The sequence below is a fragment of the Megalopta genalis genome, chromosome 5 (genome assembly GCF_051020955.1).
Source record: "Megalopta genalis isolate 19385.01 chromosome 5, iyMegGena1_principal, whole genome shotgun sequence".
NCBI classification, from domain to species: domain Eukaryota; kingdom Metazoa; phylum Arthropoda; class Insecta; order Hymenoptera; family Halictidae; genus Megalopta; species Megalopta genalis.
This window is the reverse complement of record NC_135017.1, coordinates 10,000,700-10,026,711: the sequence shown is the minus strand read 5'-3', so window position 1 is coordinate 10,026,711 and position 26,012 is coordinate 10,000,700. Positions and strand designations below refer to the sequence as shown.

Sequence of the window (26,012 nt, the reverse complement as noted above, 5' to 3'; positions counted from 1 at the left end):
TCGGACAGGTGCTTGCAGGAAGGACCCGGAAATTACAATGGAGCTCCCTATGCTACGTTAATTTGACGCAAGATGAATTGATCGACTGCGACAACAGTTGCTCGCCCAGGCAATGCCATATCATTCCGGATTGGTTAATGCGGAGAGAATTCGCGCGCTGTCACTTTGGATTCAATTCGGTAACGGAGAATATTAGGGAGTCACAGATATTATTATCGAATTCTCCAAAATAATCGTACCAATTATATTGGACGGCTCGAAAGCCAATCGGTCTAAGTCGATTAACATTAAAATTGAGGTAACTGAGGATTTTGCAAATTAGCTGTAACAAATAACATTGCCACTAATAATGTGAAGCACAATTTTCATTATGATTAATTTAATTTAATTATTTTATTTCTATAATATTCTTATTCTGTTTAGTCGTTCCGTGGTCAATATAAGTGCTGCTATATGTAGCTTATTCATGAACAAATCGACTACACTGATTTATCGACAGAAAGATCTTATAATATACATAGATGTGTCTGCAAGACGTAAGTCATTTTTGAAGAAAAGTGGACTTACATCGATTGGCTTCTGAACCGTCCATATAGTCATTAGAAATTGAACCCAAAGACCCTAGAGCAATATTTCTAAATATCTAAGTATCTAAATTACACTATGGAATAATACATATTCAACTCGATAATTAGAATTGAAAATCGCAGAAGGATTTGTCAAAGAATTTGCATTCAGGTAAATTTTATTTTCAAGCACGAATGTGGCCCACAGGTGGCCATACAATGTCCAGTGAAAATTTTCAAGAGACCGCACAAAGAAAATCCAATAATGCTGCAGTGAATAAGCCAATTGTGAAAGCTGTTTCTAACACTGCCTCGAGATCGCAATCGATTTACTAATTACACGATGTAAATTAATCGAGCGGAATCAACTCCATGGGGAGATGTTGGAACGTTCGAATTGAGCTGTCAAAGGATACTCTTGCAAGCCTTTCGCGTTGAATTACGCCCGAGTTCGAAATAGCGACGAGATTGGAAATTCGAGGATTCCTAGCACGTCTGTCTGAAAACTTGCCGAATTGTACCGTGGGGGATAACAACGGATTTTTCCAGACACCTGGCATACCGAATCATGTCCTCGACTTTGTTTTCCAGTTGCAAAATAATAAAACGAGTTTATCAAGTTGCAAATCCTGTAGGAACTTTATAGGAACATTCGACATGAAAGATATTTGGAACAGAAAAATATTTTATTTCCACCGACATGTCAGATGATTCTAATTTTAAATAATTCTGCAACATGTATTTTGCAATAATGCCACAAATATGAAAGTATCAGAAGAAATGTTACCGATGTTAAAAATATTTTAATATAACATTATGTCACCAAATTAATACACTAAATAATTTTGCTGCTCTCGATGTACGTTATGTAAATATTTCGCAACAATGTCTGGAGGTGATAGAATCTCGTAAATGGTGTTGAAGATTATAGAATATTTCGTCAGAGGTTTTCGCAAGCTTGCAATTTGAATATCGGATGAATTGATAGAATAGAGCCGGGGAAGATGGCGAAATGCATTTTTCTCCGGCGACGAAAATCATATGTCTGGAGCATGCTCGACATCGGCCACGAAATTCCCATACCTGTACGGGGAAATTGCGTTCTATGTTCCCCGTGGCGTGTACCAAAGAATTTCCTCTGATTTTTTCAGGAACGGCTTCTATTGAGCGTGTTGCCGAGGCACGTAGCCATGGAGATGAAAGCCGACATCGCTGGCAAGCCGAAGGATACTATGTTTTACAAAATTTACATTCAAAGGCACGAAAACGTCAGGTGAGCATTTCTGAAAAAAAAGAACGAAATGCTGATAGTACCATAGGTCTCCTGTTTCGAAACGGGTCAGGGAAGGACAAAGCAACGAAGGCTCGATTAAAGCGTTCTGTGAACCAAAAAACTGCTTCGCTAATTTTTCGCACGCTCAAATTTTGTGCTAGACGGAGAGAACTATTAAAGAAGAATAAGAAATGATACAAAAATTGTTATTGACTATATACATCATGATAGTCGATTAGAAATATTTTCCAAAAGTTGAGAAAATCATGGTGTGAACAAAATAATTTTTAAATAAAGGAACTATTTGTTACAATATAAAATAAAAATTCATTTACATGCTGTTAGACTTTTTTGAAAATGATAAATCATTTTGTAACAATTGTTTTTGGAAGTTTTATTAGCGCTATGATTTTCTGAAAATTATTTTCGATATTTTTATTAATTCCGCGATTTTCTGGAAATCATTTTCGCCGAAGCAAATTTCGAGGAACAAATTAAACGTGCCTGAGGCTAAGGACCGATTATCATTAAACGGAGAGCCTAATAATTAGAGAAAAAGTGTAGAATCTCTGTATGCGATATATGAAACTGCATAATGCTGCGTTGCGATGTACACGTCCATCATGCGTTGAAGTAACACCTGTCCTGGCACTCGTGGCTCGTTAAGTCACCCGACACCCGACATCCGCTAACGAATTCCCATTAACTTCGTTACTTCATTAAGACACGCCGGACTCTGAAGATTCCAGCGTAGAATCTATTTTACAGCATCCTGTTCGCGGACATTTGCGGATTCACATCGTTATCGGACCAATGCACCGCCGAGGAGGTAGTCAGATTGTTGAACAAATTGTTCGTATGGTGAGTAACTCTATCCTAACGGGAAAGAAGTATGGTCGACGCGAATTCAAGTGAAGCGGGCCACTCTCGCAATTCCCTTGCAATCAATTAAATTGATACGATCAAAAATTAAGTCGAAAGAAATTACATAAAAGTTTGTCGAATGAAAACATTGTTGCGTTTCCGAATTTGCAGGTTCGACACACTGGCGGCAGAGCACCACTGCCTACGAATCAAATTGTTAGGGGACTGCTACTACTGCGTTTCAGGACTTCCGGAGCCGAGACCCGATCACGCTCGGTGTTGTGTGGAAATGGGTTTGGAAATGATTAGCGCAATCACGTGAGTTTCTGTCGAGCTGACTTAACGTTCTACCCACAGCTTTCACGACTTTCCGTGACCCTTATGCCCCTATGCTTATCGACAACCTTTATTCGGGTCAATCCCGAAGAACTGGAACTAATGAACTCTGCAGGTCTTTGATACCACCAAGAAAATATCAAAAGAAATCACTCTTTATCAAAGAAAATCCATCAATCTTATATTAACACCTCAAACAATATATTTATCTCAAAAATGACTTATTTATTTCTAAGAAATATTCCTGATATTAGAACGAGCTTTCGAAACATCTTCTGAGTACTATAGTACACTCATTTAATTATATATATAATACTATCACTATAATCACATATTAAAGACTCTCTATATTTACAAAAATTAATATTGCAATCAGAGTCTGTCCAAAACCAAAGGGGAAGTTGAAGTGCCTGCTATATTAATAATTTGAATTCATAAAAAATGAAACCTATCCTGCTAATTAATTACAAAATCTAGAAAATTCTGACAGTCACGCGTACGAAACAAATTGAACGAAACTAAATTCATTTTTCACGCAGCATAAAATATGATTGTCCAACTGTGACAGAATAAATGATCTGTGAATTTTTAAATCGGACGAAATGTCATCCGATCTATGATTCATGACTGAGGGGATCTAGATATCGAACTGTCCTGCAGGGACATTCGCATTCGCTGAACCGACTCTCGACCGTCTTTTAGGTCTCCGAGGAAATCATCCCCTTTGACCGAGGCGACTCGTTTTTTAACGAAAGAGGCTGGGGCTGGGTTATATAAGAACAGTCGCCTCGAGAGTCCGCGTTTTACTTTGACTCGTTTACTTTGTTTCCGGCTCTTAAGATGGTTTCCTCGACCAACTACCGCCCTCCTTCCACCCTCGCCCTTCCCCGCGATCTATTAGCAGCGAGTGCGGAAACAAACGACGAAAAAAAGACGACGGTGATTGCTAACGATGATGCCGAGGCAACCTTAGCTAGCTGTTTCTCTGATTCCGCTTTTTCTGCCCTGTGGAATAACAGTCTCTGGTGCTGCCACATAAATCAATCCAAATTAGGAGGAATTATTCCGTCAATAATTAATTAACAATTTATTTTAAATACTTGCTAAACTTTTCTGAGCGTAGAAAGAGCAACGACAAATATATTGGCAGCCTCATTACGGTGTCAAACTAAAATTATTTGTTACGTAGGTAATTATTCATAGGCTTAAGTGAAATTTATAGCGAGATAAATAATAATTAATGCAATTTGCAATGGAAAAATTAATGCAATTTACACTGGAATAATTATTACATTTTGCAACGAGAAAAGTTAACGCACTTTATAATGAAAACTAATTGCAGTTTTCAAGGAGAAAATGAATGCAGTTTGCAATGAGAAAATGAATGCAGTTTGCAACGAGAAAATGAATGCAGTTTGCAATGAGAAAATGAATGCAGTTTGTAATGAGGAAATGAATGCAGTTTGCAATGAGAAAATTAATTCAGCTTTCAATAAGAAAAATAATGCAATTTGCAATGAAAGACAATGGGGCAATTAATAGAATCTACAATGAAAAAATTAATGCAACATTTCAATGGACAATTAATGTATCCTTGTAACGACGACAACGACGACATAAATTTTTCAGACTGTATCGAGAGGTAGGTGCAGTGAACGTGAACATGAGGGTTGGTATCCACACAGGCAGGGTGCATTGTGGTGTTCTGGGACTGAGAAAATGGCAATTCGACGTCTGGAGCAATGACGTCACACTTGCCAACTATATGGAAAGCGGAGGAGTACCTGGGTGAGTAATTCGATTCAATCTCATCACCAACCATTGTGTGTCACCTAACGAGATTAATGAACGCGAACAAAAAGTCGTGGCGTGCCTGCACACACAGTAACCCTTTAATCATGCATGAATATCCAATTACCATAACAGGTGGTTGTGGAAACAAATGCTGTTTAAAAAATGACAGCTCGAGTATGCAACATCGTGACGGTACATTTCTAGTAGAGGGTCGAGGAATAATATTATTCCCATTTGAATTTCGAATGGATTTCCCCGAAGCACCTGAGAATTTTGCCTCTCTTTGATTTCCCGAGAAACCTTTTACCCGCAAGCTGAGAAATATTCGACGAAAATTACAAAGCACCAAGCCGAGATAAAAATAATCTCATAGCTGTTCCATATTTCCTGGAATACCAATCACCAATAATTGAGTATTTTCGCGAAGCTACCTTTATTTACGTTGCATCATTGTTTCGTAAATTATTATTGTATAACGATCGATGTTTTGTTGACTGTACATCGACAATAAAATACTATGTGCCTTAATAATAATTAAATAGATACTAAATTCGAGGAGGAATGAATAAAATAATTCTTATGAAAAATATAGAACATATGTGCTCTGATAACAATTAAATAAATATTAAGATCAAAAAGAAGAATTAGTGAAATAATTAATACAGAAAAATATGTATAATAGTGTAATCTATTAATCGACAGAGCAATTAAAGGGTCAATTAACGCGGATGGCTCGTGTATAATGAATTGTTCCAGACGTGTGCACATCACGAAAGAGACACTCGATTGTCTGGGTGATTATTATGAGGTGGAGGAAGGCCATGGAGGCGAGAGGAACGCTTACCTCAAAGAGAACAATATCAAAACGTACCTAATCGTCCCCGGGGACCCGTCTAAGGGCAACAAACCCTCTACAGGGCTGAGAAAAGGCTTGCCCGCGAACGGGAACGTGTCCAAGGAGATGAGAATGATGGGACACGGATCGCAGCACGGCAAACAGGCGAAGTAAGAGAACCTTTGGCAAGAATAATCGATTTTATCGCCTGTACGATCATGTTCCATTAACCGAGGCCCCCGAAAAATGAAAAAGAAGTCTCCGCTCGGTTGTTGGGTATACTAAAAATAATCCTAGAGCTTCTTCGAAGATCACAACCCTTAGGAAAATGTTAAATAATCCCACAGAGTTGTTACAGTAACTAAAAATTGCATAAGATATTCTGGAAAAAATTAGAATCCCTGAGAAATCATTTTTCAACAATTAGAAATATAATGTAAAAAGATATTAAAATTCTGAACCACTGGTAAAAATCATTTCTTCATCTCACATTGATTATTTTAATTTATCATTAATTGTTATTACATCCCAGATGGACAATTTTAATTTAATATTAATTATTACATCATCCCAAGTTGACTCTATTTTAATTTATCATTAATTAGTGAACTAGACAAAATATTCTTATATTAGTATGAGATTCAACTTGATCCAACTTTGTAATTTTATTTTATTTAATTATCTATTAGAAGTTTAATTTTCGATACAATAGCCAAGAATAAAATACAGTATCGATTATTTATGTACAATCAGATTAATATTGCAATTTTCCATCATGACCCAAATTATTTTTATAAAAATATACCAATTAAGGATTAATTAATAAATTAATATTTATGTGCAAGAGACTTTAATTAACATTTAGGAAGTCTCAGTTGTCGAATAATATTGTAAGTAATTCTAGAGGAATTAAATGAATTGAAGCTGTCAGAGGTGAAGAAATAATAGAGGAATTATTGCCAGTTGGTGGTTCTGGATGATTGATGGCATTTTTGATAACTTTTTCAACTGGTTCCTGATATCGATTCTCAATTACCCGTCAGGCTAGGCTTCGGGGAGACTAACGAGCCGAAGAAGGACCCTGAAGATGAGGTGAACGAGTACCTGATGAGGGCGATAGACGCGAGGAGCATAGATCGACTAAGGGCGGAATACTGCACCCCATTTATTCTAACGTTTCGACGGCCTGACGTTGAGGAAAAGGTATCCTAAATCACTCACTGCGCGAAAAAAGCAAGTTATTCAACGCAGTCTCGTTAAAAAGTTCTCCTCTTAGTCTCGTATCCATAGGAAAGAAACAGTAAAAATATTCCGATAAATATTCATGCATAAAATAATTATTCTGTTCATTTTTCGTGCAACGATGTTCCATTTCAATTCTTCATTCTTAAATTCTACTTCAATTCTTCATTCTTAAATTGTATTTTAATTCTTCATTCTTAAATTGTATTTTAATTCTTCATTCTTAATTTTTATTTCTATTTTCATTCTTAATTTTTATTTATATTTTTCATTCATAATTTGTATTTCAATTTTCCACTATCAAATTTAAAATTAAACTTATTTATTAAATTCGATGAACATCGATTCAATATATTTCGCCAAACAAATGTTACACTTACAATTATTTTTGTTTCAGTATTCCCGTGAACGAGACAGAATGTTGTCTGCCTATTTTGTTTGCTCTGGCTTCGTCTATCTAGTGGTCGTGATCGCCATAGCAATCACCCTCAACGGGTAATTCAATTGAAACAGAACGTAGTAGTGAAATAACATGTAACTGTTAACTTAGATAGAAGATAATCTCCACAATCAAAAAAATTCTTCGAAAAATACATTCGTAGGAATCGATAACTATTAGCAATTTTCTAAAACAATTACTAAGATCTGCTATCTCTAATAATTGCTTTCAGAAGCGTGTACTTCTACACGTGTATAGCAGTGAGTACTCTACTGATTGCCCTAATCAATGGGATCCTGATGGCGGAGAAGAACGAGGTAAGTCAACGCATTAGTTCATTCTAAGAACGGATAACTGACAAGGTGGAACTGATAAGGACAAGTTGTGCACCGGGACAAGCTCTTTTGAACAATATCCAAGTAGAATGGATCGATGGCCAACACACTTTGGAATCTTGCCATTTCCTCTTAACCTTGAATACGTGGCTAGATTCCAGGTCAGTGGTGAAGTCATCGATTCGACTATTATACAATGAGCAGCGCGGCCTTTGTGCTCGAGGATCGTGGATCATTGATCCCTGAACTTGATCAAAATATTCTGACAAATCTGTTGCAAGACATACCGTCACTGAATTTATTTAAAACACCTCAAAATATTTAATCGCTCACCTCAAATCGGTAATAAAAATTATTTCAAATTGTATGTAATTGTTATTTTATTTCTCGTACATGAGAAAATAAATTGTATTGAATCACTATTGTATTATTATTTTTCTAGATATGATATATTTAGAAAAATGATTAACTATTTTACAGAGCGTACCAAAATGTCTTAGAGACGTGGCACTACACATTTTTGAAAACAGAGGGGTCTCACAGGCCCTGGCCACCTGTGTCGTATTCCTAACATTCTTTACTTCCCTGAGCCCGTTGGTAAGTTAATTAAAAGAATTCCTACAACGCCGACAAATTATTCAAACTAATTCCTATGGGTTCGTTCAGTTTTCAATTGATATTTGAGACGCTATTAATTGTTAACTGCGGACCAGAAAATTTCCAAATCAATTCCTGGGGCCCAAAAATTATTTAATCAATTTCTAGGGAACAGAAAATTTCTATATTAATTACCAAGACATTATATATTTTTAGACTAATTTCTGTGGTCCAAAAAATTCTTAAATTAATTACTGAAGGTTAACGAATTTCCAAAAAGACATTCTACAAGCCCAGGAAATTAAATTTGCAACGTCAATAAAAATAAACAGTTGCAATAAAATTCCAACAGAGATTACGCTGTAAGAACAATGCACTACTTGCAGATAATTAATCTGTTGATTCTCCAAGAATCAGGAAAGGTATTCCTCGTCTAACTAACGCGATAGTAATTGACGTATCGCTATGTCAATACCGAGTAATCACCAGACTACCATGGATACAATCAATCACTAGTATCGGTTGATAAAATTCACAGAATAGAGAGGGGAGTCCCTCGATTAATGATCTCCCCAGAGAGCGAGAATCGCTTGATCCTAGCGCCGATAGATCACCTTCAACGAAGTAACTCGATTGATCCTTTCTATCCTAGCTGACATTAGAGGGTGCACGGGTCTGCAGCAATGCTACGTCCTACATAGAATGGCCAGATAATTCGAGTGTGACGTTTCGCAGCATCGAGAACCCTAATGACGTGTGCTACTATACTGTCTTTGCTGATGTAAGTAGGGTCAAAAGCCGGACCATTTTAGCCAATATTCCTTCTCCCTAACAACTATAATAAAAATAAATGAAAAATAAAAATAAAGAAATCTGCTATTAAAAAAATACCAAAATCTGTTTCCACAAAAATAATAAAATTCGCATTATTTTCGCTTGTATTTCATCTAAATATCATGAGTAGTAACTAAAAGAATCAAAGCCAAAGTTTAGGCTTTTCGACTCCTCTAATCGAAAGAATGAAGGTTATTTGTTTAGCACGAAAAAAAAAATTAAAACGAAGTAGAAGTATCTTTCAAAAACATCAAAATTGGTAAAACAAGATCTTTCTGATCATTTCCCAATCACCTATCTCGAGAAGAAAAAAATTGAATGCATCACGAGATTGATCTTTCTCGAGAAGGATCACGAATGAATCTCCCAAATTGAGAGGTCCTTTGAGGAGTAAGATTAAGGATCCAGAGACGTGAAAGAGGCCAAGTAGACGTACAAAGGGTAAACGAATTTTCCAGCTTTTCCCGGTGCTAGTGATGCTGGTGATGATAACCTGCGCGGTCTACCAAATCCTCACGTCGGTGTTCAAAGTGGCGATACTGAGCCTGGTGGTCGCCTGCTATCTGGGAATCAGTATATACGAGGCCCTGCACGAGAAAGACGTCGAACTGACTGGGAGATGGCTCGCAGGCGTTCTAGTGGTTTTCTTTATGGCCTGTCTGGTTGCTCACTCGCAGCACACCGAGGCTACATACAGGTGAAATATGTACCTCGAGCTTTGATCGATGTAGCACTAGACCGATGACCAATTTTAGGGACGTAGCACCTTGGAAAAATGACAGTTCGAAGTTTCGAATGCATAGGATGCACTAATTAAGTAAATTGTACATAATGCACCAATCGTATTAAATTTGGGGATGCATCGATCGCTCAAAGGATGCAGCAGTACATTTAACAGTCGATTATATTTAGACAATGCATCGAGATTAATTACATATGTGCAGAGTGCGCCAATTAAATAGATTATATATAATGCGGCAGTGAAATTGAACAAAATGCACCAGCAAATTAAATTTAGGGAATGCACCAATCAATTAAACAGTTTTGCAATTAATTTAGCAGTCAGCCAAATTTATAAAATTCATCGATTAATTACATATATGCAGAGTGCTCCAATTAATTAAATTGTGTAGAAGTAAAATTGTACAGCAAATCAAATTTACAATACAACAGTGAATTTAGCAATCAATTTTGGAAAATTGATGTAGCAGTTGACGAAATGTACAGTGCATAACAGTACATACATGCTCCAGACAATTGTGTATGGTAGAATATACCACGCAATTAATTGTACAGAATGCATTAACGAAATAAGAATTTTTCACAGTAAATTTAATTATTCCCAAGCGAATTGACGGGTAAATTTAAAGAAGACTCTTCTGATTGAGGGCAGACTGGATTTTCTGTGGAAGCTGCAGGCCACAGAGGAGAAGGAAGAAATGGAACACCTCAAGGCCTACAACCAGAAGCTCTTGGCAAACATACTTCCGGAGCACGTGGCGGCTCACTTTATGTCCACTGTCAATTCAGACGTGAGTGCCAAAAAACTTTCGACTATTTGAAACACTGTAATTGAATAGACTGGAGCGGGCTACCGTCTGTTTCAGTTAATTAACTCCATGGAAAATAATTTATAAATTAGTTTCAGACTATCGAAATAATTCTAGAGACAGTACTAAACTACTAATGCACTAAAAATATTATTAAAAATTCTATAAATTATTGCACCCCATTGAAGGTATTAATAAGGATAATAAATTATTAGTATGAGATTCGATTCTTGGAAAAATTATAGAAAATACTTTAAAGTACTAGGGCACTCTAAAAAATTGTTAAAAATTCTACAATTTTAATACTCAATAAGAATATCAATAAAAAGAATAAATGATTAGTATCATACACTCAGAATAGTTCCAGGAGATAATTCCAAAACATTAGTGCACTATAAAAATGATTGAAAATTCAATACATCAGTGAATCATTAGAGATATTAATGAGAAGATTATTAATGTTGAGAACGAACGTTTGGGACTCAAAATTCTGTCCGAAGGAGCTGTACCACGAGCAATGCGACTTCGTCTGCATAATGTTCGCCTCGATACCTAATTTCTGCGAGTTTTACGTGGAGCTCGAGGCGAACAACGAGGGCGTCGAGTGTCTGCGGCTTCTGAACGAGATCATCGCTGATTTCGACGAGCTCCTAGCCGAGGAAGAGTACAAGTACATCGAGAAGATCAAGAGCACCGGTGCCACCTACATGGCCGCATCCGGTGAGAGGAATTTCCGCAACTTCTTAATTATATCCTCGAACGAGAACATTCGCGTGCGATGCACACCTTTAAACTCGTCCAGATTTTTCTGTATACCTTGGTATAGTCTTTCTACGGATAGTGGAATATTTTCTATTGTTAAAATATTATTTAGCAGAATACTATTGTAAAAAATTGTTTAATAGAATATTTTCTGCGGTACGATGTTGACAAGTAGAGCATTTTCTATTGTTAAAAATTGCTTAGTGGAATTTTAAGATAGATCCGTGTGCAAGTGAATTTTCGAAAATATTCGAAGATAATTCTCGGACGACGGATCGCTGAGAGGGGGTGAGAGAAACGGACGCTGGAAGAGTATTTATGGCGTTCAGGAATTTTCACGACCAGCGTTTCTCTTTTTCCTCAGGTCTGACGAGGAGCACCTGCGACATGAGAGATTACAAGCACGTGACCGCGATGGCAGACTACGCGCTTAGGATACGCGAGCAGCTGGCCTACGTTAATAAAGAGAGTTTCAACAACTTCCGGTTGCGCGTGGGCATCAATATTGGACCGGTAACGTCAATCAATCCCTTTCCGACTACGTATAATACACACGAGGCTCGACCAACTCGTAATGACTTCCATAAGTTCTCCGCGAAATTGGATAAATAACACACTCGCTGATTTCGCAGAATTTGAGACAAAGAAGCAGACTGATATTTACAATGATAATCAACAATCTCATTTAATAAATTAAATTTATCGAAAAACATTGCTATGATAAATAAAAAATGACAATAACTATTTAAATTACTTCGGAAATAAAGATACGATAAGTATTTAATTGAATTTTGAAATAAAGTGACGACAACACTATTTCAAATTATATACCAAAATAAAATTGGAACCCATAGAATATGTTTAAAGAAAATTCAATTGGTGGATCATCCGCAGTTTAGAACGCTTTACGAGTGGCCATAGTAAATCCTCCCACTATTTATGGGGCACGCCTGTTTGAACAGGTAGAAAATAACGATGTCGAAAGCAAGATGAAGGAATAAGAGAGGTCCGAAACGCCCCACCCACGAGGGGCCCAAATACCCAATAACTTTAAGACCCAATCAGGTAGCAGGTAAACGATACGCCCTCGACAGGTGTACGCGGCCGCCAGTTGTTTGCTTGGCTACCTTACCCTACTTAGCAAAGATTTATTAGCTGCACGGGAGTCACGAAGTGTACGCCTATTTTATGTACCCGCATTAGACTTTTATTGTACATCATTTTAGTCCTCCTATTCCCACATTATTCCCCACCATAGGCTTCATAATTAAGACATTGTTTCCAGAGCTGATAATTAGTATCGATTTAAATTTTAAGTTTATCAAAGTTTATCAAAATTCAAGTACAGTAATAAACAATATATTTCTGAAATACTGAATAATTTTAAACGACAAACAATTCTCTTAGAGTCTCGTCCAAAAAATTAATTAATAATCTAATTTTCTACACTACACTTCAAGTTGACGATATCACATTATAATTTTAAAAACAATTTGACCCACCACCTCCCACAATACCTCTTCTGGAACTGTTAATTAAAATATTATAAGCAGGAGAGGCAGCTGACAATTAGTATCAGCTCCCGGCGTAATTAAAACGCCGTGTATCTGGATAAAACGGAAATAAATTATAGCCTGACAGACGAAGAACCATGGACCATATTCTTCTTTTATCTGCCAGGCTATAAATAATCACGAAAAGGACGGAAAATTGGAAAAATGTTTTCAAAGAAATTAGTTAATAATTAATTCTGCAAACTACACTCCAACAGAATTGTCAAGTTAATATACACGAAATAATATAGTTTTAAAAAATTGGCCCACCACCTCCCACAGCACCCCTTCTGAAACTGTTTATTAAAACATTCCCAGAAGGAGCGGCTGATAATTAATATCAGCTCCCGGCGTCATTAATACGCCGCGTATCTGGATACAACGAAAATAAATTATAGTCTAACAGGCTATAAACAGCCACGGAGACCTATAAGAGAACTCCAAAAATACTTTTTAATAATAAAAAATTAATTAATAATTAATTCTGTAGGTCACACGCCAAACAAAATATTCGATTTAATATTCTAAAAACAATAGAATTTTCTAAAAAATTGGCCCACCACCTCCCACAGCACCCCTTCTGAAACTGTTAATTAAAACATTTCCAGAAGGAGCGGCTGATAATTAATATCAGCTCCCGGCGTCATAAGGACGCCGCGAATCTAAATGAAACAAAAATAAATTATAGTCTAACAGACGAGGAACCGTGACTACATTCTTCTCGTGACTGTTAGACAATAAATAGTCCTAGAAGAAGACTCCAACAATACAGAATTAACTATGAATTAAATTTTTCGATCTCTATGTACTTGGTTTTGCGATAGTGGATTTTTTCTGAAGAACTGACTAACTGATTGTTTGACGCAGGTCGTAGCAGGTGTTATAGGTGCGAGAAAGCCGCAATACGACATTTGGGGTAACGCGGTAAACGTGGCCTCGCGAATGGAGTCGACCGGTGTCCTGGACGGGATTCAGGTCACCCAGGAGGTCCGAGACATCCTGATCGTGAAAGGATATCCGTTAACATGCCGCGGCACCATCCAGGTCAAAGGCAAGGGCAGCATGGTCACACACTTCCTGGATGGTCCGCGGCAGCCTAGCAAATCTATCGAGAACGCTGACCCTAAGGTCAACAAAGTCGGCAACAATGAATCAGTCGCGTCGCCTAACAGCGTGGACGTCTGAAAAATTTTGTAGGCAAACATCTGGATGTCCCCAAGAAGAAAAGAAAATTTTCTGTGCAGCGAGTAATATTTTCTGAAAGCACCTCTTCTAGCTAACCTTTACAAGCCTAACAGAATTCTATTTATTATACGCGCAAGAAATGATATTCTATATTCGAGCGGGGGGTTCAACAAAAAAAAATACTATCTACGACCTGAGAAATTTTATCAATTAATGTTCCTCGTTAATATCGAATCTAATGTTAAATCGAATATAAACTTAAGCTGTTGCATTGAATTCTGAACAATGGAGATCGCGCGATTCGAAATAGATGTACAAACATAACAAGAATACTGATATCTATAATTTTATACAATTAAAATCCTATGTAATTCTATATAATAATAATTCTATATAATTGCATTTCTGTAGAATTGTTATACTATATAATCACAATTTCATATAATTATAATTCTATATACTTATATTTATATTTACTTCCACTTCTATATATTCTAAGTAGTTACAATGCTGTATAACTACAATTCTACACCAACACATTCAATAATTCTGGAAAGATACTGCATCAAATTTGTGCAATACAATACCAATTTTGTAATCCTGAAGTGAACATTTAGAGACACATACCAACACTTTATCTTTTTTTTTTCGTGGCGATAAAGTACCAGCATGATGTCATTAATAAATTAAACTATCGCGCTAAGACCATTGCGTTGGGGGGGTGTACACAAAAATCATGCTGATGCAACGCAGTATTTGATTCCCCGTATTTAGCGCTCACACACCATAGAGGCTTAAGGTACACGTGACGACGTCCTAGAGAAGCTAAAGTGATTTAGACCACGACCGTGAGACACTACAAAACCAGCACTCACTACATTAGATGCTAATGCAGCAATTACAGATTTCGTAGAGTATACCAACACAGGTGACATAACTCAATACATCTTCTTTTTGCGCCAGTATGCTCCCAGGATCGCAGACTCACTGTTCCATTGCTGGAACGCAAACGAATGTGTGTTGGTCACACCGCGGAGGGTCTGACGTCGTCATTTGTATCGTGATATCGCACTAACTACAACGGGATTATTCTCACCTAAGAACCTAACACTGCGTTACTGATCTACGCAATGGCCTGGTGGGCGTATGCTCCACAATTTCGGCCCAAAAAACCACCCAATGATGAAATTGAATGTCCATTCATATTTACAGTTCTGATATCGTATCGCGTCAAATTTGAATAATTGTCTCATGTCACATCAAAGAAAAATAAAATATTTAAGAAATGAATTGTAATTATACATGTCGCATGTATGTATCAAAATACGATGAATTTAAATCGCACTATTTTCGTATGCGGTATTGGATTTTCAATGCGACACGAAACTCGACGAGATCAAAGACGAAGCAAATTTGAATATCTAGCCGAAACCGCTATGTACCCGCGTTCAATATACATACAATTATGGAGGTATCAGCATTCTTGTTGAGTAGGTAGATCTATTTCAACAAAGTTCACTCCGATTGTAGCAAGTGCCGCGTTACCGAAGCACGAATGAAGATGCTTTGCGATGAACGAAAGCGCGTAAATTAAACAGCGTGTTATAGCGCCAAAAAGATTGGTGTCTGATATAGTCTGCATTGAGCATGGTAATTAATAACATCGAAATCGAGAAAAAAGCACAATGACACTAGCAAAAATTCATTAACACGAAATCAGCATCGTCAATATCAAAAATCATCATAAACAATATGAAATCATAGATATGCGAATGATACATTCGTAGAAATAAATACTCTAAGATCAACAAGGTCAGCAACAATGAATTTGTCGCGTCGTTCAATAACGCGGACATCTCAGAAATTTTTTTGGAGAACGTCTGGATGTCCCCACGAAGAAAAGAAAGTTTTCTGTGCAGCGAGTAATATGTTTTGTAGTACCTTTTCTGGCTAACCTTTACGAGCTTAATACAATTCTATTTATCATACACACAAAAGATGATATTCTATGTTCAAGCGGGGAGTCAACAAAAAAAAATTACCATCTATGACCTGAGAAGTTTTATCAATTAATGTTCTTCGTTAATATCGAATCTAATGTTAAATCGAATATAAACTTTAACTATTGCATTGAATTCTGAACAATGGAGATCGCGCGATTCGAAATAGATGTACAAACATAACAAGAATACTGATATCTATAATTTTATACAATTAGAATCCTATGTAATTCAATATAATAATAATTCTACATAAATGCAATTCTGTAGAATTGTAATTCTATATAATCACAATTTTATATAATTATAATTCTATATACTTATATTTATATTTACTTCCACTTCTATATATTCTAAGTAGTTACAATGCTGTATAACTACAATTCTACACCAACACATTCAATAATTCTGGAAAGATACTGCATCAAATTTGTGCAATACAATACCAATTTTGTAATCCTGAAGTGAACATTTAGAGACACATACCAACACTTTATCTTTTTTTTTTCGTGGCGATAAAGTACCAGCATGATGTCATTAATAAATTAAACTATCGCGCTAAGACCATTGCGTTGGGGGGGTGTACACAAAAATCATGCTGATGCAACGCAGTATTTGATTCCCCGTATTTAGCGCTCACACACCATAGAGGCTTAAGGTACACGTGACGACGTCCTAGAGAAGCTAAAGTGATTTAGACCACGACCGTGAGACACTACAAAACCAGCACTCACTACATTAGATGCTAATGCAGCAATTACAGATTTCGTAGAGTATACCAACACAGGTGACATAACTCAATACATCTTCTTTTTGCGCCAGTATGCTCCCAGGATCGCAGACTCACTGTTCCATTGCTGGAACGCAAACGAATGTGTGTTGGTCACACCGCGGAGGGTCTGACGTCGTCATTTGTATCGTGATATCGCACTAACTACAACGGGATTATTCTCACCTAAGAACCTAACACTGCGTTACTGATCTACGCAATGGCCTGGTGGGCGTATGCTCCACAATTTCGGCCCAAAAAACCACCCAATGATGAAATTGAATGTCCATTCATATTTACAGTTCTGATATCGTGTCGCGTCAAATTTGAATAATTGTCTCATGTCACATCAAAGAAAAATAAAATATTTAAGAAATGAATTGTAATTATACATGTCGCATGTATGTAACAAAATTCGATGAATTTAAATCGCATTATTTTCGTATACGATATTGGATTTCCAATGCGACACGAAACTCGACGAGATCAAAGACGAAGCAAATTTGAATATCTAGCCGAAACCGTTATGTAACCAGGTGCAATATACATACAGTTATGAGGGTATCAGCATTCTTGTTGAGTCGGTAGATTTATATCAACAAGTTCACTCCGATTGTAGCAAGTGCCGCGTTACCGAAGCACGAATGAAGATGCTTTGCGATGAACGAAAGCGCCTAAATTAAACAGCGTGTTATAGCGCCTAAAAGATTGGTGTCTGATATAGCCTGCATTGAGCATGGTAATTAATAACATCGAAATCGAGAAAAAAGCACAATGACACTAGCAAAAATTCATTAACACAAAATCATCATCGTCAATATTAATAATCATCATAAACAATATGAAATCATGGATATGCTAATGATACATTCGTAGAAATAAATACTCCAAGATCAACAAGGTCGGCAGCAATGAATTTGTCGCGTCGCTCAATAGCGCGGATATCTCAGAAATTTTGTTAGAGAACGTTTGGATGTCCCCAAGAAGAAAAGAAAGTTCTCTGTGCAGCGAGTAATATGTTTTGTAGTATCTCTTCTAGCTAACCTTTACGAGCCTAACACAATTCTATTTATTATACACACAAAAGATGATATTCTATGTTCAAGCGGGGAGTCAACAAAAAAAAATTACCATCTATGACCTGAGAAGTTTTATCAATTAATGTTCTTCGTTAATATCGAATCTAATGTTAAATCGAATATAAACTTTAACTATTGCATTGAATTCTGAACAATAGAGATCGCGCGATTCGAAATAGATGTACAAACATAACAAGAATACTGATATCTATAATTTTATACAATTAAAATCCTATGTAATTCAATATAATAATAATTCTACATAAATGCAATTCTGTAGAATTGTAATTCTATATAATCACAATTTTATATAATTATAATTCTATATACTTATATTTATATTTACTTCCACTTCTATACATTCTAAGTAGTTACAATGCTGTATAACTACAATTCTACACCAACACATTCAATAATTCTGGAAAGATACTGCATCAAATTTGTGCAATACAATACCAATTTTGTAATCCTGAAGTGAACATTTAGAGACACATACCAACACTTTATCTTTTTTTTTTCGTGGCGATAAAGTACCAGCATGATGTCATTAATAAATTAAACTATCGCGCTAAGACCATTGCGTTGGGGGGGTGTACACAAAAATCATGCTGATGCAACGCAGTATTTGATTCCCCGTATTTAGCGCTCACACACCATAGAGGCTTAAGGTACACGTGACGACGTCCTAGAGAAGCTAAAGTGATTTAGACCACGACCGTGAGACACTACAAAACCAGCACTCACTACATTAGATGCTAATGCAGCAATTACAGATTTCGTAGAGTATACCAACACAGGTGACATAACTCAATACATCTTCTTTTTGCGCCAGTATGCTCCCAGGATCGCAGACTCACTGTTCCATTGCTGGAACGCAAACGAATGTGTGTTGGTCACACCGCGGAGGGTCTGACGTCGTCATTTGTATCGTGATATCGCACTAACTACAACGGGATTATTCTCACCTAAGAACCTAACACTGCGTTACTGATCTACGCAATGGCCTGGTGGGCGTATGCTCCACAATTTCGGCCCAAAAAACCACCCAATGATGAAATTGAATGTCCATTCATATTTACAGTTCTGATATCGTGTCGCGTCAAATTTGAATAATTGTCTCATGTCACATCAAAGAAAAATAAAATATTTAAGAAATGAATTGTAATTATACATGTCGCATGTATGTAACAAAATTCGATGAATTTAAATCGCGCTATTTTCGTATACGATATTGGATTTCCAATGCGACACGAAACTCGACGATATCAAAGACGAAGCAAATTTGAATATGTAGCCGAAACCGCTATGTATCCGCGTGCAATATACATACAATTATGGAGGTATCAGCATTCTTGTTGAGTAGGTAGATCTATTTCAACTAAGTTCACTGCGATTGTAGCAAGTATCGCGTTCCCGAAGCACGAACGAAGATGCTTTTCGATGAACGAAATGCACCTAAATTAAACAGCGAGTTATAGCGCCAGAAAGATTGGTGTCTGATATAGTCTGCATTGTGCATAGTAATTAATAACATCGAAATCAAGAAAAAAATCCCAATGACACATTCGCAAAAAATCATTAACACAAAATCATCATCGTCAATATTAATAATCATCATAATCAATATGAAATCATAGATATGCCAATGACACATACGTATAAATAAACATGTAAAAATTAATAAATCCATCAATATATCAATCCAAATAAGCAAGTAAATGTCATAAATAATTCAATAAAGATAAATAAATCAATATACCTAAGTAAATCAATATACATAAATAAATCCACACATATAAATAAATCAGTGTACATACATGAAATCAGAATTCAGTCAATACACAATAGAAAGAAATACGGTTGAGCTCTATTTGCAAAATCGGCAAATATCGGCTCTATTTGAGCTGTGTTCGAGCTCTTTATGAGCTTCCTTTACGCTCACTGCATTCGTTGCGAGCTCCATTCGATGTATCGGCGGCGAATTTAATTAGTAATATAAAAGATCTCAACGTCAAATATGAAGTCATAAACTCTAACTTGAAATTACTTAAATTCATTATTAAACGGATGATCAAAACGTGCCTCTAAGTTTCAAACGCGAATTGTGACGGCCTGGAAATCGCGAAAATAACTACAACCCAGTCTATACAAATCGAAAGTCTATCCTATGTCTCTACTAATTTAAAATAAAAATTCTTATCTTGACTATTAACGTATACCAAAGATTCTAACAAAGACTACTCATTTGAGATAAAAATTCTAATAAATCTGTCTATTAATTAACTATAAAAATTCTGAATTTGTTTATTTGAATTAATAATTAAAGCGCGAGACCGGGAGCTCTCCTCTTCGGCCACGTTTGAGCACCGTTGGGACTCCGTTTGAGCCCTCTAACTACCATGCGACTAGCTACTTGTATTAGATTTATGCAACAACTGATTGAGTTCAACAGTGACAATGACATGTTTGAAAGATTATTTTGCCCAGAAAGAATAAAGAATTACTAATACGCGTACATATATAATACGCGTATATATATATGGACATATGCATAAATGATTATACAATTTACAATTTCGTGTAAAAATTGTATAATATTCTGAGGAATCTAACTATCCTAAGAATTTCGACAACCAGTCAATTGAATCTTTATCCAGTCTAACTGATAATGCGAATTCAATTCTTTCCATTGAGCCCGCATTATTCGTTCTTAAGAATACTGAGTATTTTAATGTTACTGGCCGGTCCAGTCATATAGATGTATTTTAATTGACAAAGTTGTAATACCGGGGCTGCTTCGATCGATTAAGAAACTATCAAAACAATGCAAAAACAATTGGGCCCCAGTCGCACGGAGCTCTATGTTATACAATTCTCATGGCATCAAATTCTATAATTAATACTATTATACAAAATTAACATGATGTGTCTCATATTCTTACACCACACACTAGCTAGCACAGCAATTGTCAGAGAACACTGTTTTTCCTTGAATGACTCTACTGACAAACATACCAACTATCAAAAGTCCTCTCAGTTGTTAAGAAATATGGTTTCTTCTGGTCCTTGCTGTGCTGGCTCTTGCATAGATCCAAATCTGAAAATATTATGCAAACATTAGCTCTTGAACAAAAGTATAATTTTATATTGGTCAACAATTTCAAATGTCATGAAGTGAATTAATGAACCCAAATTGTGACAAGAGTAACTAACTGGGCCTGAGATGCTTTTGCAACATTTAAAATATTACTACAGAATGCATCGAAGCACCTGTGATAATTTACTCGATCGTCCCAGATGGAGAAACTCTCATATCAAAATAATTGTCAAGCTGTATAACCTTTAACAAGTGTTAGCTTACTAGAAATAATTATTGAAAAGAATTCCTGCCAATGTAGATGGTGTCAGGGAAATTTCTCGGCAAAAGTATAGTCGTTTCATCTGCTCGGGAATGAACAAATGAAAAAAATATTTTTCCTCGAGTATCCATCCTGACGTCCATCTCTAATGGCACAGGATTTCGGATTTCGTCAATTCGAAGACGACAGGTCTCACAAACAATTTATTTTTCAATTTCGATGGCCTAACGAATAATTGATTCCACAGTCATGTCTGTGCAATCCGATTTACTAAGAATGTCAAATAAATTTCTATCGAAACACTGTTGCCTGATTTTCAATTACCTCAGTCTACAATTGTTCATGTTTGTATATTTAATATTTATAGTGTTACGTAAGCTATTCGTGTCTACTTTCTTATTTATTAAATATGTGAGACAGTTTTCTACTGGTAAGTGACTAGAAAAAAGTCTATGGAAACTCTCTGGATTAGAATCCAGAAGAATATCAGTTTTTGAAACTGATTTATAAACAAGTTCGGGTCGCGAAACAATGAACAAAGAAATGGAATTCAAATTTCAAACGCGAACGACGGAGATGTCGCTGCATTCTACGGAGGACGATGTTTCGATACCACACCGTTGGCAGCAGTGGCAGAATGCAGTCGATTGCAGAACCCCTCGAAGAAACAACACGTGGTCTGCTCACTACCTCCGACTACTGTACACATTTTGACGCAGTTTTGCACGGGGCATCTCAAAGAGGGAGCATTAAATTTGGGAGGTGAGAAAAGTGGTAATATTATTATACATAAATACATATAAGTGCGAATTATTGAGCTGTTTTTTTAGACCGAAAACTGGTCGTTCAACTATAAAAATAATTAGAGCATGAATTCTTGACCTCTTATAATATTCTACTTAATTTACTTCCTGTTAGATTAGATAGTGACAATTTGAAAATAGATTACTCTTTCAAGTTACTCTTTGTCGCCTAACAGTCGTTATAGGCGACGAAAAAACTTAATAAGCTACTAAAATTACCCTGAGTATCCATGATTCGTTTATTTTGAATTGAAAATTACTCTAACACGCGCTTTCCCGGGATTGCATCATACGATCTCAGATCTGTGATACAAAAATTATCACAGCTTCTATGCGTTATTGCATATTCTGTAAACATGCGATATCGCAATTATTTAAAAAATAGAACAATCCGATATTGGTATTTGCGAATAATTATAACGTTCAATTTCTTTCATACATTTATAAATTCAGCAAGTCCCCCGTGCTACGTTCAAAATATTTTCAAAAAATTCAGTGCCGCTTGTTGAAAGTAATTAATGCCGTAATTGATTTGGACATGCTAACTCTATATAGGTTTTCTAAATTTTGAATGCCGGAATCATTTAAAGCAGTGTCACGCTACATCTCCCCATTACATAAATATATATCTATATAGAACAAATTACGACTACGTTCAGACCCTGAAAAACGTCTCGATCTACAATTGAATTTAATTGCCCAATCGAATACTGTTTCTCGAAAGTTTCAATCATTGCACTCTAGAAATGAAATGAATGGAACAGACGGCCGTGAACGGTTGTCCAATTCAATTCAATTGCTTGAGGCGATCGAAACATTTTTCGGAACAACCGTATCGTCTTACGCTACGTTAATAGACAACGAGCATGCTCGGACATGTTTTGACTGCTCCAATATACTAATTCAAGCACAATTATTACAGAAAAACGGGGACTTAAACGGTGCAATGTGGTACCATTCACGTTTGCACAGATTCGCCTGATTCCAGCGGTTCTACAATCCCGTAGTATTAACAGGTAATTATTTTTAAAAAAGTTCGAAATATATAAAAATTCAAGTCGCATAAGTACTAACAAAAGAGGCACCAAATCTTTCAAAATCTCGCATCTGGCGGTATTCCACAAATATTAAATGATAAATAAATTACTCTAAACGAACGTTACAACTCTCAAGTAACAACATCATTTTATCTGCTGTTGCAGTTAATCTAAGAGTGTGTTATTTACATTTCTCCGACACCGTTTGACGCAATCACGGAATAAATCCCATTATCTTCCAGCCAGGAAAACGAGCATAAATATGAGCAGACCGAACAGAACATGGATGTATCTGGCTTGGATATGCGATATTTCGGTAGAGCCGACAATGTGGCTATACATGATGGCGTATATGATCACGTCTGTAGTGGAACAGGCATTCTTCGTACAGAAAGCATGTCGCGTGGACCATGGATACTCGGAGGAGGTCTGCGCGAACCTGACCTACAACCAGAAAATTAAGTCCGAGATTCAGGTACCAACTAAATTTCCGGTTACCTGTGAATTACCATTTTTCTCTCTTTCCCAAGGGTCTACTCGAGACTCTGAAAAAAAATAGAAACTATAAGAAAGGATTCACAGACGGAAGTACACTTCCAAATAACTGAATTATGTATGAAAATTCAAAACAACAACAGAACATTTCGTTTGAGAAGAATGGAGTATCATGTGAATTAATTACAGATGACTGTGTCTAATTTCCATCAATGGAACAGTATAGCAGGTCACGTAGTACCAATTATTCTCGCGCTGTTCTTTGGTAACTGGAGCGATAGACATGGTCGGAAGTTGTTACTAATTATGGGTCTCACTGGGAAATTCATCTACTCTTTTATGATAGTCATTAGTTCCATGATGGACACATGGAATCTGAACTCTGTGGTCTACACAGCAAGTCTGCCTATGGGGATTCTAGGGGCTGACGTTGCCATTTTCGGCAGCTGTTTCGCATACCTATCAGACATTACATCAGTGAGACAGAGGACCATGAGGATTATGATTCTAGACGTTGTGTACCTCAGCACTATGCCAACAGGTATAATCTAATTAAACGAACCTAACTCTTACCAGATTTCGATCTTAATTAATTACAGGAGTGGCCCTGGGTTCCTACATCTACACACACATCGCCGGTGCATCGTATACGATCATGTTCTCCATAAACGCGAGTCTACTAATTCTAGCTATAGTGTACTCTCTGATAGTACTAAAATGGCAGACGCTACCGCAACAGCAGCCGCATTCGTGCAGTAATTTCCTGACGGACTTCTTCGACAAGGAACACGTGATCGCGACCGCACGGACGTTGACCAAGTCCAGGCCAAATCATACGAAGCTACACTTATGGTTGCTACTGACCATCATGATGCTCTACACATTTCAAAGGGATGAGAAGCCTATGAGCTACCTATACACACAGCTGAAGTTCAAGTGGGACGTGACGAAGTTCAGCAACTTCAGAACCTTCCAATCGACTATGTTCGTTCTGGGTTAGTACTGTAATTCTGCCAAGTAATTCAAGTGAAAGGAGAAATCCAAGCGAGACTTTCTCTCGCACCGAGATCTCTCCGGTTATGGTCACGGAAACTTCTCGCTTTTAGCGATGCTGGTTGGCGTACCGCTGATGAGTAAATTACTGAAAATAAAGGACACTATCATCATCGCGATTGGAGCAGTTTCGCACGCGGCTGGCAGACTTGTATTCATCTTTGCCAGGATTCCAGAAATGTTCTATGTTGGTAAGTAAGCTCGTTAGGAATATATTAATTTCAAGGAAACGAAGTCTACAATTTGCTGATATTAATACAGGAGCCGGAGTGGCTGCATTGGGCCCAATGGTGGCACCAGTTTTGAGATCAATGATTTCTAAGCTTGTCTCTTTGGAAGAAAGAGGTCAGTGGATATGAAAATCGTACTATTATTTCTGAGAACATGTCAATTCGATTAATTACGCGATTGCTATTTACAGGGAAGATGTTCGCAATGCTTTCTGTCTGTGATAACGCGGTGCCTTTGTTTAGCGGCATCTTGTACACTCAACTCTACAATGCAACAATTAATACTGAGCCAGCGTCAATATACTGGCTGACATTTGCCACACAGACATCAGTATTCCTCCTAATTTTGTAAGTTAAAATAAACCGAATATTCGAATAAGGTTAATCCTAATAAAAGACAAATTATAATAAATTTAATTTATTGATCATCTGATTTTTCGTTGCAGAGTAATTAATTTTACAATGAGAAATGGACAACAGGAAGGCAGCGAAGAGTATATTGACAATGAAGTTTCCAATTTGTCTAAGTCTTCCACGCCAAAACCTAACACTATTTGTGAAGAATTAAGATAATGAAACTATAATTAGTGTAGAATTAGAATAATGACCCTTATATTCCAAGAATTTTATTTTTATATATGCACAAACATATCGTATACTTAAGATTAGTACAAAATGTTAATAAATTATAATTGAAGAAAATATAGTATTATACAACTGTTAAGATACCCCGCATCCTTTTCCCTCAATTAATACTACGTCTGACAGCTGATTATACTGTGAGTAAATTGAAACATGATGTATATCAGAAGAAACACTGCAAGCTACTTTAAATTCCTACCGAATTGATTAAAAATGAGTCATTAACAGTGATTAATGACAGAACAATCTGTTCAAAGAAATCATTTGCTGATTGCACAGCAAGCGCTGGTTTGATCTTCTAACAAGCTATTTACTATCTTTAAAGACGACTGCGAAATACGCGATACAGAGAATCACGTGTCCGAGCTATCAACTTTCGA

General features: G+C 36.6%; 2 protein-coding genes across 6 annotated transcripts in view; both read left to right on the top strand.

The window, feature by feature from the left end:
* Positions 1-21,676, top strand: part of LOC117220940 (adenylate cyclase type 6) — a 73,259-nt gene extending 51,583 nt beyond the window's left edge. The window contains exons 8-22 of one of the 2 annotated variants that reach the window (XM_033471407.2): positions 1,718-1,839; positions 2,608-2,700; positions 2,875-3,021; positions 4,669-4,827; positions 5,590-5,838; positions 6,712-6,871; positions 7,308-7,405; positions 7,585-7,666; positions 8,165-8,281; positions 8,934-9,062; positions 9,574-9,812; positions 10,509-10,647; positions 11,166-11,385; positions 11,792-11,940; positions 13,848-21,676. In XM_033471407.2, the coding sequence (XP_033327298.2) occupies positions 1,718-1,839; positions 2,608-2,700; positions 2,875-3,021; positions 4,669-4,827; positions 5,590-5,838; positions 6,712-6,871; positions 7,308-7,405; positions 7,585-7,666; positions 8,165-8,281; positions 8,934-9,062; positions 9,574-9,812; positions 10,509-10,647; positions 11,166-11,385; positions 11,792-11,940; positions 13,848-14,165 (2,421 nt within the window). In that variant the 3' untranslated portion in view covers positions 14,166-21,676. Of the gene's footprint in view, positions 1-1,717; positions 1,840-2,607; positions 2,701-2,874; positions 3,022-4,668; positions 4,828-5,589; positions 5,839-6,711; positions 6,872-7,307; positions 7,406-7,581; positions 7,667-8,164; positions 8,282-8,933; positions 9,063-9,573; positions 9,813-10,508; positions 10,648-11,165; positions 11,386-11,791; positions 11,941-13,847 lie in introns of both variants that reach the window. The other variant, XM_033471406.2, reaches the window with a different exon arrangement.
* A 301-nt stretch (positions 21,677-21,977) lies between these two features.
* On the top strand, positions 21,978-25,692 carry LOC117220942 (putative peptidoglycan muropeptide transporter SLC46). Of its 4 annotated transcripts, none has more exons than XM_033471409.2 (9): positions 21,978-22,134; positions 23,098-23,191; positions 23,455-23,687; positions 23,897-24,248; positions 24,307-24,702; positions 24,814-24,951; positions 25,022-25,105; positions 25,182-25,338; positions 25,437-25,692. In XM_033471409.2, exons 3-9 carry the CDS (start codon positions 23,475-23,477, stop codon positions 25,561-25,563), a joined length of 1,467 nt encoding a protein of 488 aa, XP_033327300.2. In that variant the 5' UTR covers positions 21,978-22,134; positions 23,098-23,191; positions 23,455-23,474; the 3' UTR covers positions 25,564-25,692. The 4 variants fall into 4 exon arrangements, with proteins under 4 accessions (XP_033327300.2, XP_076378570.1, XP_033327301.2 ...); XM_076522455.1 differs by having other exon boundaries at positions 23,378-23,687; XM_033471410.2 differs by having other exon boundaries at positions 21,996-22,146.
* The last annotated feature ends 320 nt before the right edge of the window (positions 25,693-26,012 follow it).

Excerpts from the sequence above, each read along its gene's own strand:
- LOC117220942 (XM_033471409.2), top strand. The coding sequence starts at position 23,475 with ATGAGCAGACCGAACAGAACATGGATGTATCTGGCTTGGATATGCGAT. Across the intron at positions 24,703-24,813 it reads ATCGACTATGTTCGTTCTGG|CGATGCTGGTTGGCGTACCG; the intron begins GTTAGTACTGTA and ends TCTCGCTTTTAG. Across the intron at positions 24,952-25,021 it reads TCCAGAAATGTTCTATGTTG|GAGCCGGAGTGGCTGCATTG; the intron begins GTAAGTAAGCTC and ends ATATTAATACAG.